This window comes from Oryzias latipes, chromosome 2 (genome assembly GCF_053564925.1).
Source record: "Oryzias latipes strain Hd-rR chromosome 2, Olatipes_Hd-rR_3.1".
NCBI classification, from domain to species: domain Eukaryota; kingdom Metazoa; phylum Chordata; class Actinopteri; order Beloniformes; family Adrianichthyidae; genus Oryzias; species Oryzias latipes.
The window spans coordinates 16874717-16891541 of NC_136238.1; the positions used below are offsets into that span (position 1 = coordinate 16874717).

The 16825-nt window shown below is 36.4% G+C and overlaps 1 protein-coding gene across 2 annotated transcripts; it reads right to left on the reverse strand.

Moving 5' to 3' along the window:
- Positions 1-1529: 1529 nt before the first annotated feature.
- Positions 1530-16170, reverse strand: c2h7orf57 (chromosome 2 C7orf57 homolog). Of its 2 annotated transcripts, none has more exons than XM_023964751.2 (8): positions 16034-16170; positions 14197-14262; positions 12953-13126; positions 8835-8922; positions 8478-8607; positions 6437-6501; positions 6253-6356; positions 1530-2780 (listed from the first exon to the last, which is right to left on the reverse strand). In XM_023964751.2, exons 2-8 carry the CDS (start codon positions 14237-14239, stop codon positions 2722-2724), a joined length of 663 nt encoding a protein of 220 aa, XP_023820519.1. In that variant the 5' UTR covers positions 14240-14262; positions 16034-16170; the 3' UTR covers positions 1530-2721. The 2 variants fall into 2 exon arrangements, with proteins under 2 accessions (XP_023820519.1, XP_023820518.1); XM_023964750.2 differs by having other exon boundaries at positions 6437-6528.
- Between the last annotated feature and the right edge of the window lie 655 nt (positions 16171-16825).

Here is a 16825-nt window from a genome sequence, read left to right on the forward strand (position 1 = left end):
ATGATGCTCCTCCTTCTTCCTCCTCCAAACACGCCGAATGGAGTTAAGACCAAAAAGTTCTATTTTGGTCTCATCTGACCACAAGACTTTCTTCCATGACTCCTCTAGATCATCAAGATGGTCATTGGCAAACTTCAGATGGGCCTTGACATGGGCTGACTTCAGCAGGGGAACCTTCCGTGCGATACATGATTTTAAACCATGACATTTTAATGTATTACTTATAGTGGCCTTGGAAACGGTGGTCCCAGCTCTCTTCAGGTCATTGACCAGCTCCTCCCATGTAGTACTGGGCTGATTCTTCACCTTCCTTAGCATCATTGATACCCCACGAGGTGAGATCTTGCAAGGGGCCCCAGTCCGAGGGACATTAACAGTCATCATTAGCCTCTTCCATTTTCTGACAATTGCTCCAACAGTTGTTCTTTTCTCACCAAGCTGCTTGGCAATTGCCCCGTAGCCACTTCCAGCTTTGTGAAGGTCTACAATTTTGTCTCTTGTGTCTTTTGACAGCTCTTTGGTTTTGCCCATGTTGGTAGTTAGACTTCTGACTGATTTCGGGATGCACAGGTGCCTTTATGCAAGCTAACGACCTCAAACAGGTGCCACTAATTTAGAATCATGAGCAGAGTGGATTTGTACTATTTAAAAGCAGAACAGCAGGTCTTTGCTGGTCAGAAATCTATCTGATAATCAGGTGATCAAATACTTATTTGTCACAGTAATATACAAAGAAATTGTTTTAAAAAATCGTACAACATGATTTCTAAATGTTTCTTCAGATTCTGTCTCTCACTGTGGAAATGCACCTATGATGAAAATTTTAGACACCTCCATGTTTTCTAAGTGGGAGAACTTGCTAAATCACAGGGTGATAAAATACTTATTGACCTCACTGTACATATATTTATTTTTTATATGCATGCTATATACATATAGCATACAGTATATATTGTAAAAGAATACAATATCTTCATGCAAGTATGCTGAGATAGAAAATGCTAGGTTTAAAAAAAGTAAAATTTCAAAAAGAATGACAATTGTTCGAGTGATTAATGGTAAAAGTAAAAAAAATTTTTTTATGTATGTTTATGTAGGTACATTTCTGCCTCTTGTGCTAGAAAATTGCAAAAGGTTTCTTGCAATTGTTCAAGAAAAAAAAAAAGAGCTTTTTTGCTGATCCACGTCTAATGAGCAAACTCAAAGATCTGAAACATTTGATACAAAAAACTTCTTTTTGCATTTTTTAAAACCGTGGAATCTCCACGTTAGGAGTCACATTTTAGGATATTTCTATCATAACCCTAGAACTACCCAGAATTGATGCGATAAAAACCACGACAAAACAGAAATTTAAGATTTTTTTGTGCAGGAAATATTGCCTTGCAGTTGTCAAAAAGATACGTAAAACACACATTTAATTTAATATAAAACCTAAGCTAATATTTGACAAATGTATTTGGTGAGGATTTATTGATGATCAAATATAAAAACACTGATTTATTTGTGGAATAATAACAGTACTCAGGTCCATGCACATGCCCATTTATTTATATAATTCAGAATCTGCTAGCAGTTGTCAACATAAGCAGGGTCCTGTCAATGAGCCAGGTCAGGCGGATTTCTAGTCAACACAAACTCTCCAGGAATCCTCTGTACAACAATTGATTCCTTCAGTCTACAATTAAAAACCCATCAACAATTTAAGAGGGAGGGGGCTAGACAAGTCACATGACATTGCAAAGTTAAGCTACTAAAAGTTCCCATACAGGCTGGATGCACGCTACCGACTGGACTTAAATATATAACATTGCGTAAAAACAAACCTATACTTCACCTTAATCCAAACATGGTACATTCGACTCGTGTTGCAAAGTAACAATAGAAGCTTAAAACACAAGGATAATAATGTGCAATGTTAAGATTTTAAATTTAGATATTTAGAAATCAGTGTTTCTATTGCAGAATTGGAATTTTAATTGCCGGGTTAGGTCAAACACAAATGCTTCTGTTTTATGGATCAAAACGATGAAAACAATGTAAACACGATCTGCATTAGGCAGTTTTGCTTAAAATAAATTAATACTTTAGTGTTTTCTTCAGTAAACATGAACACAAAAAAAGCCTTCAAGTCATTTCGGTTTGTTCAATTGCTGCATAAAGATGCATGTTGAGGCTGTAAACGTAAAAGTTTGGAGCAGATGCAAGTAGTCCGGTGTTTGGAATGATTTGGCACTTCTCGCTGTAATCTGATTTTCTTTTTTTTTTACCTGCAGGATAAATTGTAACTGTGACTAAAGAAAACAGCAAACTCAAAATCATATTTGGCCCCTCTGTCAGTAAACAATTTGTGGCGGCTCTGGGCATTATGTGATCGCAGCTGCAGAGTTTTTTTTGTTTTGTGAGACGAGTGTCTTTGCCTCTGCAGTTCCTTAGACTGCTTGATCAAAACAAATTCTTCACCATACTGTAAATACAACACATGAACACAAACACTTCAGAACGTCACTAACTTGGTCTGAACGCCACTACAGTAGCTGAGACTTGTTGGTTTGCAACCGAACAAGTTTTTGAAAATTTTAGCAAATAAATATAGGATGGTACCTTTGCATAAGCATGAGTACAAAACCTAACAGTCAGTGGATGCACAATAACTTTGAGTGAAGCGGAAGAGGCAGTAAAACCCCGTCCGTTCCGTCCAGACTGGAAACCTGAAGGGGGTTACTCCAGGTCGTCCACATCTTCCGTCATGGTGGTGCTGGTCTGTTCTGAGGTCACACCTACAAAACAATAAATGTTATTCTTCTTTACTTTCCAATAATTGCATGATTTTTACCTCTTAAATTTTTGCCATTTTTTTTCCAACTCAAAAACAATTGTATCTTGCTCAGACTTTATAGACAAAGTGATCTACTTCAGAACAAGGGCTTTGCTTTACTTGCAAATTAACTCTGGTGCAGCTCAGTTTAAAGCAGAGGTAGGCAGTATGGCCAAAAGAGAAAAATCTCAGAATTTTGCAAATTAGATTTTAGATTTTAATTGATTTCTTACACTTCCTCTTTTTATCTGTTGTCTGAACCAGCTGAAAAGAAGGAAAAGTACTTTCCTAATTTTTTCCAAGAAAATGAAATTGCATTAAAGTAATTTACAATATATATATATATATATATATATTATAAATTGATTTTAAATATATCAATTTATAACACATCTTTATTGCCATCTAGCTGTAAACTCAGATTAAAACCTGCTGAGAAAAAGACAGATTCACTAAAGGGGAGAAGATTGAAAGAAGATGCACCTTTTTCCTAATTCTGCCTCCAGTTCATTCATTTTTCAAATAAATCATAATGCAAACAGCCTTACAACCTTATAATATTTTGAATTCTTGATGTAATTGAGAGTGACAGATGCAGTGCTCTCGCAAGGGAGTGTTTTATTTTTCAGCTCAACCCCAGACACTAATGTTAGAAGCTGCTAATAACGTTTTTCACAATGAAATAATGCCTGTTATACCACGGTCCGGGTGAATACTCAATTCTGATTGGCTGCTGGGTGTGCGTTAAAAAGTGATATACCACAGGATAACCGCACGGTGAAAAAATACGTTTTTTTTTTCTTTAAAACAACCTTTAGCATCATCATCTGGACAAAAAGAAGCGGTAATAGGAGAACTTTCTCTCTGAACTGATGCTTTATTCAACCCATCGGAAAGATCAGCATACCGTATATCTAATCGCCGAATTTTGACTGCAGCGGTGGTGCGGCGCGACAGGGACTATTTGTTACATGGTGCGGCGCCTACGTAACAAATAGTACGCGATCCAAATTGGGGAAAAAACAAGAATTAAGCACTAAAAACTTGTTACTATTTATTTATTTTGTAAGTGACCATGGAATAAGGGGATGAATAGCCTTCGAAGTATGCATTATCACTTTTTAAAGCACTTCGTGGAAGCAACCGTCCAATGTGAAAGGCTTCCACAGCGTGCATTAAAAAGTGATAATGTATACTTCGTCTGCCATTAACCCTTACTTATATTTAGAAAACAAAATATATATTCATCAATTCACATTTGTTTTATCTATCTGCCACGTCTTGAAGTCTGCTCCGTCAAAATATAGTCTGACTTTTAACCAGTTTGTGGTTGCAAAGTGGCTACACGCGAAATAGCTCCTTAGCATAGCATTATAGCATCATAGGATCAGTATACAACAACACCACTATCTCCAGATCAAGACTTTCTCTCAAACTCTCTGTTGTCCAGCAGGTTTATCCTCCAGTTCTTGCCTTATGTCCTGCTGCTCCATCAGCCTAACGTAAGTGCTACGGAGAAGTGTACAGAAGTTACGGGCTGGGGGGCTTGGGGTCTTGTTAAGGCACAAGCCTTTTTTTTCCCCCCTCTGCTCCTCTTTGCTTTCTGCAGTTTTCATTATTGTCTTGTTGCGAGACACAGCCTGACTTCACTCCAAACAACAGAAGCCCAAGAGAGCAGCGGGATAAAAACGATTTATCGTCCAGCCCTAGTCTAAAGATTTTACAGCAAAGCAATCCGCGAAGGTGATTACAAGATAGAGGAAAAACAACATCAAACAGCAAATCCAAAGTAGCATGAATAGATAAAAAAAAAATCATCTGAAACAGGACAATGTGTTTTTTGGTGCCTTTTTTGTTGTTAGTCAAAGCTTGTTTTTGGCAACAGTGCCCCCAAGTGAGAAACTGTTAGAATCGTAGGATTTTCACAGGTGGTTTGGTGTGGTCTTCAGTTCTTTCTTAGAAAACAAGCCAAAACAACTGAAAAGAAACATTTAATTTACTTTGAGACTAAAATGAAGTAAAAACAGACAAGGAATTGATTTTTTTTAATAAGGAAATAAATAATTTTATGATGCGTTTTCAAAATTCAACATTGAACTTGCATTTGCATAATTCTCTATTAAAATGCATTGCCTAATTGCATATTGAATTGTAAATTGTGAAATGCATTTCCTTTAAAAGATGTTAAAAAAGACCCATGACAATTTAAAATGTAATTAAAAAAAGCCAGACTGGAATTTGCAAAGATGCATGTTGACAAGCCACAAAGCTTCTGGGAAAATGTCCTTTGGACAGATGAGACAAAACTGGAGCTTTTTGGTAAGACACATCAGCTCTATGTTCATAGACTCAAAAATAAATCATTCAAATAAAAAGAACACGGTCCCTACTATGAAACATGGAAGAGGCTTAGTTCTGTTTTGGGGCTGCTTTGCTGCATCTGGCACAGACACCCGTCAAACCTGAGACAACTGGAGCAGTTTGCTCATGAGGAGTGGGCCAAAATACCTGTGGACAGGTGCAGAAGGCTCATTGACAAATACAGAAACCGTTTAATTGCAGTGATTGCCTAAAAGGGTGTGCAACAAAATATTAAGTTATGGGTACCATCATTTAGATAATTCTGTTAAGCAATGACTCAAAAGTAATAGCTGATTTTGATGATTTAATTTTCAATACATTTTAATATGTTGTTATTTTTGAATGTTTCAAGTCATTTCAGTGAGCATTGTGGACTTTCTTTAACTGAAGGGTACCAAGAATTCTATGCACCACTGTATTCTCACTTGTCTACATCAGAATGTGACAAACAGCTTGTTTTCGTGGATTCGGAAGGGTCAGACTGCAGGTTTTTAGAGGAATAATCAATAAAAAGCGTGAACGGATCAAAACACTGCTTTGTGGTTTCTTTTCATGAGGAATGAGCATTAGAATACACCTAAGAGTAAAGAAAATAGGACTTGTAACCGCTGAACAAATCTGAACGGTTTTGTTGGAATCCTTTTTGAAAGGGATAAAATGATTACCGGTACAGTTTTTTGCCCCATTTTAAGCTAATCTTTCAGGCTTTTTAATGTGTTTATTCGCATTAAAAGGTTTTAACAAAACATGCTACAATTATGAAATCTTGGAGAATTTCTACTTCTGGGTCTCTTCTGGAGCCAGGTCCCCCTAATTCATTTTGCTTAAAACTTTGCTTTAAAAAAATGTAGGATTGAATTGGATTCTTTACATATTGAATTCTTCATTGGAAAAGGCATTTTTAAAAAAGCAAGCCTGAGTTACATAATGAAAATGCATTTTCAAGTGGCATGATCAAATTGCAAATGGAATTGTCAATTGAGACTTGAATATCAGTTTGAATTATTAGTGAAAACAATCTTCAATACAATAATTTGGATTTGCTGTAGCATCGGGGTGTTTCAATTTCTTACTTGAAGTGTCGTCGTCGTTGGAGGACTTCTTCTTATTCTCAATGTAACCATGACTCAGCAGCTTGGACATGCTGACTGGGGTAGTAGTCTTCTTATCATAAGACCTGATGAGGTGACACAAACAGCTTTAAATCATCCACAGCGATGAACAAAAACAGAAAAATATAGATCTGCAGACTCGCACCTTCTCTTGTATTTGTTGCCTAATGACAAACCCTCCATCTGATCAGCAGCTCCATCTGGAGATGCCTGTGGGATGGATTCATCATCCAATTCCTCATTAATAAACACACAAAACACAAATGAATTTACCGCTTTGTTTCATTGAGGAACAGACTTATGAGTCGGTGTGAAACATATTAAAAGGAAAATTTATGGAGAAAACAAGAGGTGGGGTTAGTCATGCACAGAATATGAATAGAGATGGCTCAAACCCAAAAACAAACAACCAATTCACCTTTTCTGAAAAAGTTTGCATCCCTTTATTATTTTCTCAGAATGTAGAAAAAGATACTAATTAATAATGCACAAAAAGACATAAAAAATGCATACGCAAATTTAGAAGTTTCCATTTTGTTTCTTTTCTGATACTGAAGAAAGGAGGTTTTAATTTTGGAAAACTACCAGATTCTGTTCATCTCATCCATCTGTCTTGATGTGTCACGTGACTTTATGCAGATGTTCGGACCGCTAAGTTAAAAGCCCAAAGCTAAAAAGCTTACGAACACCAAACAATGAAACGTATTTGGAGAGTTTTTTGGGGGAAAAAATGAGCCAATGAGGAAACTGAAGAACAACCTTCGACTTCAGAGAAAAATGAAGCTGCTATTTACAGACAAAACTACAAGTCTTCCTCGACATTTGGATTTTTTGAGACAGTTCTTTCCACGTACCAGAGAACGCTCTGCCTAATATGTGGCAACTGACTCTTGAATGTTTCATATATGCAGATAAAGTCGCAGACTATGGACAGTGGACTTATGTTTATTATCATATTTAGAAAATACGTTTTATGACAGTTGTGTCCTTTTACTTTGCTTTATTTATCCATCGTGCCTTAAGTGTTGAACGTCGCTGAAATTAGCGTCCGGTTGTTAGCCTCCACCTTAGCACAAAGTCTAAGCTTAAACTAGCTGCATCCATTTTACAGAGGATGAAGATTCAATCAAATACAGTTACTGATTTGTGGAAGTTGTTTCTGATAAACTTGTAAAACGGACGTTTATGAATTTTCCTACAGCAAGGGTGAATTTGGCAGGCATCTGTTCCTCTGTGTTAAAGAATACACAACTAATGAGGATCTATGTAGAAACTAAATATGATCAATCTTTTTGCCCTGAAAGATGATCTGAGACTGGGTTGAGTTCCCAGTGTTAGAGTAGTATTCTATGAAAATAATGTTGGTTTTATTGAATTTTTTACTAATCAGAAACAACTTCTACAAATTAACAAATTTGTTTGATTGAATCTTGGTAATCTGTTATAAAAAATATATAGTTTGACATTAAACAGGTCCGTGGCCTGAAAAAGGTTGGAGACCACTGCTTTAGGTTTTCCACTTTGTTTCTTCACTTTAGGTCCCTGTAACCTCAGCTCCTCAAATTAGATTCTTCAAACTAGAGTAAATATAGAATCTAAGGCTGGTTATCACTGCTAAATTCCAGAATTGATGTGATTTATACTCAAAAGCTTATTTGTTTTCATTTGCAATCTAACAAAAGATTTACATATCCATTTTTTGTGTGTTTTTAGAAAAAATTAGTCATTTAAAGTATGGAAATTTGGACTTAAAATTGATACAGTTGACATAAAGCAGTATTTAGTGCTCATGAAAAATAACGGCAATACGGAATTATGTAATCAATAATAAAAATAAAATTATATAAATATTTAAATTTTGGATTAGATTTAATCAGAAGTAACTTCAAATATAACCCAATTTTCTTTTTTCCCCAATATATTTTAATATTAATTTTACATTTAAAAGTAAATTTTACATAAAGTAGCTCTCCCCAGCCACTTAGCAGATATGAAAATGTCAGTAAATATTTCAAACATTTGATGTATTTTTATGTTTATAAATATTTAAGTCATTTATTTATTTATTAAAAGGCAAAAAATAAGCAAGAACGCAAATTATGGAAAAACAAAAAAAAGATGGAAGGCTTCAGAATGGCTTAATGTTTGAAAAGGCAGGGAAGGGATGACTGGTCTGGTCAATTCACCTGATCTTTATTATGAGAAAAGCTATCAGGCTCTCTTTCCCAGGTGGGACTGTTATCAGTGCCAAACGGAGCAGCCAGAGGCGGCCTTTCCCCCTTGGTCTGGCTGTTAGGAGATGTTGCTTTACTTTCGCTGAAATCACAAAACCACCATTGACAAACCGTGTGAACTCATTTCTCAAATCCTGAAAAAAAAAATGGTTTGTGTCCTAAAAAGTCTAACCTGCTTGTCTTTCATTCGATTTTTAAAACAACTAAAGTAATTGACCGTTTCCCTTTTTCTCTATCAAACCTTATAGAGAGCAGGCCTTTGTTTCCTCTCCTGATTGTCATGTCCGACCTCCATCTTCATCCACTCACCTTTTAGACTCATCATCTCCAAACCAGTTGGGCGGGTTGTATGCTTTCATCGGTTTGTCATCACTGTCCCCATCATGACTCAGCAGTCCTGCCGGAAGAGTCAGAATATTTCTGAATCAGGGAAAAATCTCCACAGGCAATTGTGATGCATCATTCCACCATTCAGTGTGATATTTAATTTACAACTCATTTAGCTCAGTGGTCAAACGTTTACAGTTCTGTCTCCATGGACAGTTTGTCATATTTTTCTTTGAGCTGTCATTTCCCAGATTTTTGCCAATCGTCCTAAACAGACTACAACAACCATTTTACATTAGAAAGAGGACTGGAAAACACAACATTATACAATAGAAGCTAATCTCTTAGTAGATTGTATAGTTTTAGGCCAAAAAGAAACCCCTAATTGTAATGCTTGGTTTAACTTTAAAAAAAAAGTCGAAATATCCCTGCGCCCATCTCACTTCTAAACCCGCTTTTTTTCCCCATTCAGGAGTCACATGGATGCTAGAGTCAACCCAAGGCAAAGGCTGGGTGCACTAAATATTTACCTAAATGTCATTAAACCACCTAAAAAGTACTATATTACTGTGCTAATATGTTATTAGTAAAAACTATTGTGGAAAATATGGAACACCCTATGAATCCTTTTTTTAAGTTTTAACATATTTGGACATAAGGTTGTTTAATATGAATGGAGAGTCCAGGAATGGACAAGTCAAAGCCCTAAACAGACGGATTTGCAAGAAGTCTCACTAATAGACTGTTTAAAAAAGTCAAGGACCATTGTGAAAACTTCAGTGGATGTCATTTACATAGTGTTCGTTTCACTTCAAGGATTTTTGCGATAAGGAGGGTTTGTATCAGGGTGATGGACACACCTCATCATGTGTTTGTTACATAATGTCTCACTGTGAACACTGTACCTTTCTTATTGGGGCCAAAACCAAAACATTCTAAAAGAAAACACTTTTTAAGGTGGCATCAATTTTAACATTCCCTGGGTATAAAAAGCCTATTTTGCCAGTAAGTCATTTCAACTTTATCATTCAAACAGCCCTGAACACACACCGCTTCATGGACATGGAGCACAACACTCAGGTCGTCGTCGTAAATGAGAAATTGTTCTCAATAGACGTACCTGAATCAATCAATAAATGTGCAGCTAAAGACATCGTTTCATAGTATGCTTGAAAAATCTTGAAGCTTAAAGCCTTAACGTTCAATTTTATGCAAGTTTTTTTTTAACACAAAGTTAATATTTTCTGTGGGATAACTCTTGCATATTTTAGGGGTGTAACAATTACTTGATGAATCGATTTCTATTCTTAGAATCAAACCCGATCAATCTGTCTGAAGCAGAATCAAATCATTAAATATCATTAATTAAATCATTTTAAAATGAGAAATCAATAATTGAATTAAAATTGGAACATACCCACATGGATTGAGACATAGGTTTATTTTACTATAATGTAAAAACCACCAAGTTACATCACACCGGACAACACATGTGATGTCAGCAAATAATGATCAAGTCATCATTAATGTCAAATATGTGAAAACACTTTGAATTTGCAAAGATGTTACTGTACAGAGTGGTAGAATGTTCTAAAAATGTTTGTATTATTTTAAACTTTTGTCGTCCGTGGCGAAAATGGACGCCGGTGTTATCCGCTGTTAACGTGTGTTATCACCTGGGTACGTCACCTTTAATATGAAATAAAATGTTAGAAAGTTTTGTTTTTTAAGAATTACAGAAGTTTTTAGTTTGAAACCCGGACCCGTTTCCAGTTTCTCCAGGTTTTGGCCAAACATTGACGTGTCAAGAAACTAGAAATAGATTCCTGGCTGCTTAAAGCTTGCATTGCGGAGTAACGGACGACAGACGCAGACGTGACTGAAGCAATGTAAATATTCTGCTTGATTAATGCAAACATTCTATCTTTTGTGTCAAAGCAATGCAAGGGAGACACAATGCAGGTGTACCAGTGTAAATCAGCCTTAACAAGTTGGTCAATGTTGACCTTCAGTGCAAGAATTGAGACAGAGAAGATTCATCTGTTCCTGTTCATTACCTGCACGAATCACGTTAATAGCAATTAATTAATTACAACTAATTAAAAAATGTTATTGCGTTAATCTCATGTATAATATATAGATTTTATTTTTATTTTTACATATTGCGTTTTGTAATGCATGTGCAAGCTTGCAGTAAACATTGTGTTTGTCAAGAAAATTACAATACTTCAAAGCGTAAAAAATCTCAATGTCTGTTTAAGTGCTAAGTATGCTTGTGTGTGAAACAATTTTGGCTCCGACTGGCTACCGTGAAACATGACACTGGCCTTAGCCAATTTTAGTGGATTATCTTGTTGTCAACCCGCCCAGTTTCCCCTTTTGATAGAAAGGCACTTTATAGCTCAACACCAGCAAGTGGTGCGTTTGAATTGTGTTGTTTATTAAATCAATTTCAAATATTGCATCATCCTTAACATGCAGTAACAGTAAAGGTTTCGTAAAAACAGTAATTAGATTACTCCGTTACTTTAAACAGTGTAAAAATCCATCCAATCAGTGGTAGTGGTAGTATAGCAGGTTTTGCTGTATTTGTATATCATGTTGAAATTCTGGACAAATCAAAATTAAATCAATCTTTATTTATATAACACTTTTCCTATAAAACACAAAAATAGTGCCTTACATTAAAACAAAACAAAATAAAAAGTATAGTATGATGTAACCCGAAAATTAAAATAGAGCCCCTTCCTCCACCTACAAACATTCCCCACCCCTTTCACATGTCCCACCCTCTAGCTCACACGTGTCAAACTCAAGGCCTGCGGGCCACTTTAAAAAGTTATAATAAATTAATATTGAGTTATTTAACATTAAGGGGTAGTTACATTTATTTTTCATAACATTTAGTTACATGTATCAGTTATATTTGGCCCTTTGAGGACAGCCACTATGCTGATGTGGCCCTCAGTGAAAATGAGTTTGACACCCCTGCTCTAGCTGATGGGGATAGACGATGGGAATTAGGCTGAGCACGAAAACAAAATGATGGTTGTTGGAAAAAAAAAGTATTTGGGAGCTCCCTCTCTGTGAATAGCTGCATAGCCAGACAAATGCAGCATCACAGGCGGGGACCAGCCTCGCCACAGCTGACTGGCGATGCAGGTCCCCATCTAGAGCTGCAGCAGCTGAATAGCAGCCGACCAAGAGGGAGAAGACCCAAATGAAGAAGGACTGATAATTAAATGATAATTAAAAAGTTAACATACTGATAAAAGTAATAAACAAACACACTAAAACATTGACATAAGGAATATTAAAATAAATCATTAGTAATCTAGTGTAAATTCATAAAACAAGATAAAATAGACAACTAAATACAAAATAAAATAATAAAAGTTTAAAAATGAGGTAGTAGCCAGGTTAAAAAGATGGGTCTTAAGCCTTTTCTTAAAAGAAACTATGGTCTCTGCGGCTCTCAGGCAGACTATTCCATGAACGAGGGCCATGGTGCTGAAAAACTGCCTCTCCATAAGTTTTGGTCACTACAGCTGGAATACTAAAAAGAGGAGTGCCCCAGGATCTCAGGGTCTGCGAGAGTTCATATTTGTCGAAAAGATTTGACAGATAAGAAGGCCCAAGACATTTAAAAACTATTAAAAGTATCTCAAAATCAATCCTGAAGCATATGGGGAGCCAAAGCAGGGATTTTAAAATTGGGGTGACATGAGCCCGCCTCCTGGTCTTGGTGAGACCTCCTGCAGCAAAGTTCTGGAGAAGCTGAAGGTCCTTAATGTTAGTTTTTGGAAGACCAGCAAGCAGGGCGTTCCAATAATCAAATTTACTCATGATAAAAGTATGCATTGGCAACTCCATATTCGCAAGGAAAAGTTGCAGCAGAGCTCACTCTGGATGCAGGTCACTCTAAATCATGTATGTGGAGCTCAGCTTTGACCTTTAACTGCTTTAAAGTTGTGCTTACCTTAGTTTTCTGAATATGTATTATTTACAAGAAATTTTGGCAAGATCTTTTTTTTGTGGAAGAGCTGGAGGCCACTTGTTCAGTATCTGAATTTCCCTGTGCAATGAAACAGAGAATTTACCTTTGTGCCCCCCTTGTTTCGCCAGCTTCACATAGTCCGAGTCGCTCTCAAAAATGCCCACTCTTCGTCCGCTGCTCCGCTCCGCTGGCGCACTATCAGTTGCGCTCTGGCATAGACCAGGAATCTGGGAGGTTGGTCCAGTAACGCCACTGTTGGTGGCCCCCGGCTTTATCCCTACAAGCACAGAAAATCCTGTCGCTTTTATACGCTTTTTTACGTAATAAATAAATGTATTCATTACTTTTTTTATTTTAGTTTTTTTAAGAGACGCGCAAAAAAATTCAGTTTTTTATTGAAAATAAACACAGCTACTTTATTCTAATTTATCGTCATCAGTATGTTTGCAAATTCTGCATACTTAATACGTTTTGCTTTAATGATAGGTTATGCTTAAAACGCAAGTACTGTTTAAAATCTTTTATAGATGAAAAATGGAAATAACACGGTTTATGATATATTTCCAATTTTCTAGACTTCTAACATCAAAAAGGAATATTTATTACATCTCTAGCTGTTGCTTTTTTGTATTTATTAATTTGCTTCGAACTACCGTAAATAGTTTTTGAAGCCATTCCTGGTGTCACAAAGCACAGTGCTGTACTTGAATGAGTTTCTGCAAAACTGGCATCTGGCAATAATCTGCATTTTGAACCTGCACCTTTTACCTGGAATTTATTGGCTTTGATTTGAGCTAATTCTTTTTTTGTTGTGTTATAAAAGTCAAACGTGTATATTTTGGGGCAGCCGTGGTGCAGCGGTAGGGCGGTCGACCCATGATCATAAGATTGCAGGTTCAATTCCTGCTTTGCACGCCCATGAGTCGATGCGTCCTTGGGCAAGACACTGAACCCCACCTTGCCTCTGGTGGTAGGCGGGCACCTGTGTTTCTTCAGTGGAGCCGCCACCAGTGTATGAATGGGTCTTTGACTGTAAAGCACTTTGGGCCTTGTAGGTAGAAAAGCGCTATATAAGTATACGCCATTTTGTTTTTGCTTATTTATAAAAGAGCATTTTGCAACTATTCAGTTGTGTTTTAAAGCTTTTAAAATTAAGACTCTGTAAGAATCAATCAGTCCTGCCCTGCATAATGAGCTGAGTTCTCTCTGATTTTATATATTTTTATATATAATTTCTTGTTGTTACCAAGTTCATCCTTTGAAAGTCACATTTCATTAAAATTGAAATCACTTGAAATTTAGTATATGCAAGTGATACTGGCAAGATCTTGGAAAAGTGGTTCATACCACCAGGCTTGGTCCTTCTATGGTTGGGAATGGCAGTGCTCATTTCAGTTGATGGTGAAATTCAACCTGATGAAATAAGAAAAAATCATTAAAAGACAAACATATGAGGTAAAAAGTCTGTCATTTTCCTTCCAGTCTGCTGTTACTATTCTTTAAAATGTTAAAGACCTTCCTCAATGAAAATAGTGTTTTTGGTGTTTTAACAAACATATGGCATTTTTCTTATGATGGAGGACATGTGTAAAAAAATACACGATTAAAACTGCATTTCTGAGTATTTCTTTATTCAAACCATGATGGAAAAGGGAGCAGATGAAACCCAGTGGTTTAAAAGAGCTCAGACTTCTGACGCAGCAACTGCCAGGGGCGGGGCAAAGTCTCCCTGCTCCGCTCCAATTCTGATGCATCAACTTGCAGACAAACAGATCCATCAACATTTTCTCCGCCTGAGCTGCCATCTGGCTCAAAACTGTACAGCTGATTGCTAGCTGTTTTTTTCTCTACTATGCTAATGTTAGCTTAAAGTTTTGAGGGGCTGTAAGCTAGCAGGAGAGCATATAAATAAAGGAATGCTAAGATATCAATGTAGGGGTACTTCCATGCCAACGATCCCATTCACCTTCCAGAAGCAAAGTTAATATGAAGTCTTGCAGCACTGCAGAAACTGTCTTAGAAAACGACGAAGGCTCTTTAATGTTTGCTAAAAACTACATAATCATTATTAAAAGACCACTGGGAAACACCTTTACAAAATATATAAATATAGTTGGGGTGGGACTTTAATTGAAAAGATTCAAAATATATACGGTAATACAATCATAATTTTAATGCTATAACAAGAAAAAAAAGTTTTTTTTTATTTTTACATTTTATTTATACACAATACAGCTGAACTGAATCTTTCTCCTTGAAACGTTTTACAGCTCATCCAAGCTCATCCACGAGCAGCAAAACATACAAGTGGCTCATATTGACTATAAATCATATCATCCACAAATTGGTTGATGATAAGAATCATTGTTAAAAGGAATCGTTCCAGGATAAAATTCCTAATTAAAATTTTAATTCCACAAACACCCATTGCTATGACATCTGCTGGTAAAGATCCACCATCTTTCCAGGTTTTATCAGTGCACTGATACAGTTTGAGCTTCAAAACTGATGCAGAATTTCCTGAATCAGCTTTTACAAACCAAAGGGTGTGTCTTCTGTCATAACTGAAAGGGAAAATTTAAGCTTCTGTCATTTTTTTTAGATCCAAAGATTTTGTCAATGGACCAACTTCTACAGCAAATTGTATTTTTTTTAAATCGTATTAATTTTATTTTGTTCAGCTGAATATGAGTATTTGCAGTTGAATGTCGTGTCTCCGTTATGTTAAGCTTAATTATTTGCTTGCGCAATAAAAAGTAGATGTGTCCTATTCACAAAAAAACAAGTATACTAATCATACATAAACATTTCGGTTTCTTTCAAATTTTTTCGACAAGGTTCGGGGATATTTTTCAACTACTGCAATTCACGGTTGAAGAAGCTAAAATTTCAACCTTCATGAACATATTTAAAGTTAACCCAACGAAAGAAGGCTTAATTATGGTACATTCGAAAACTAACAAGCACAACGATGGCTCATTTCGTTCATTTATATCTGAATGAAAATCAATGTTCATTGCCAACGATGCTAACAAAGCCTTGCTAATTTTGAGATAGCCGCCAACATGCTGCTTTTCGGCTTTTTTTCTTTCTTTTCCTTAAAAGCAAAATATAGCCCAAGATCAAATAAAATTGTGCATGAATGAATAACATTTAAATATATAAGCGTGCATTTGGCAAATACCTTCTAGCTAAAGCTGAACAGTTGGAAAACGCCTTTAGCTCGTCAGAATTGCTCTGCAATGGTACTGAGCACTTCCTGTAGCACCTGCTCTCGACTTCCGGTATGTAAAACAAAGCTTGCCTGGTATATTTTCATTCCTCTTTATTGTTTTGTATGGAAACAAGACGTTTCCTTGTTAGAAGGGGACGTTTGTAACACTATTTTTTTAATCCCCTTTAGGTTTTACTTGTGCGCATGAAAGTTACATGACGTACGGTGACAAATGAACTTCTAGGTATGTGAATACAAAGGGCAGAACAAAATAGCGGTGCAGTGGTCCCCAACCACCGGGACGAGAACCGGTACCGGTCCGTTTATCAATTGGCACCAGGCCGCGGAAGAAATAATCAACTTTGCCCATTTTCTTCCCTCCTTTGACTCTTGACAATCTTTTATTTTGAAAAATAACCGGATTCTCTCTCAGCTTCGATCACTTGAGCTGTAAAGTTCAACTAGCAAAATGACTACGTTTGGACGATCTTTTATTCTGAAAAATCTTAGTTTTGAAAATCGACAGGATTCTCTCAGTTACATGTCAGTCACTTGAGCGCTAAAAGTAGTAACACGAGAAAAGTAGTATTTGGTTGCAGATGGATAAGGGATCAGTGCAGGAACAGACAGAGGCAGTCCTTGCTAGTTGAAGGGCCCTGGGTGAAATATTGGACAGCGCACCCCTATGAGGTCAGAACAGTCTCATAATTCAGAATTGCACACTTGTTTTGTATTGTGTTCTATAAATAAAATAAAAAAAGT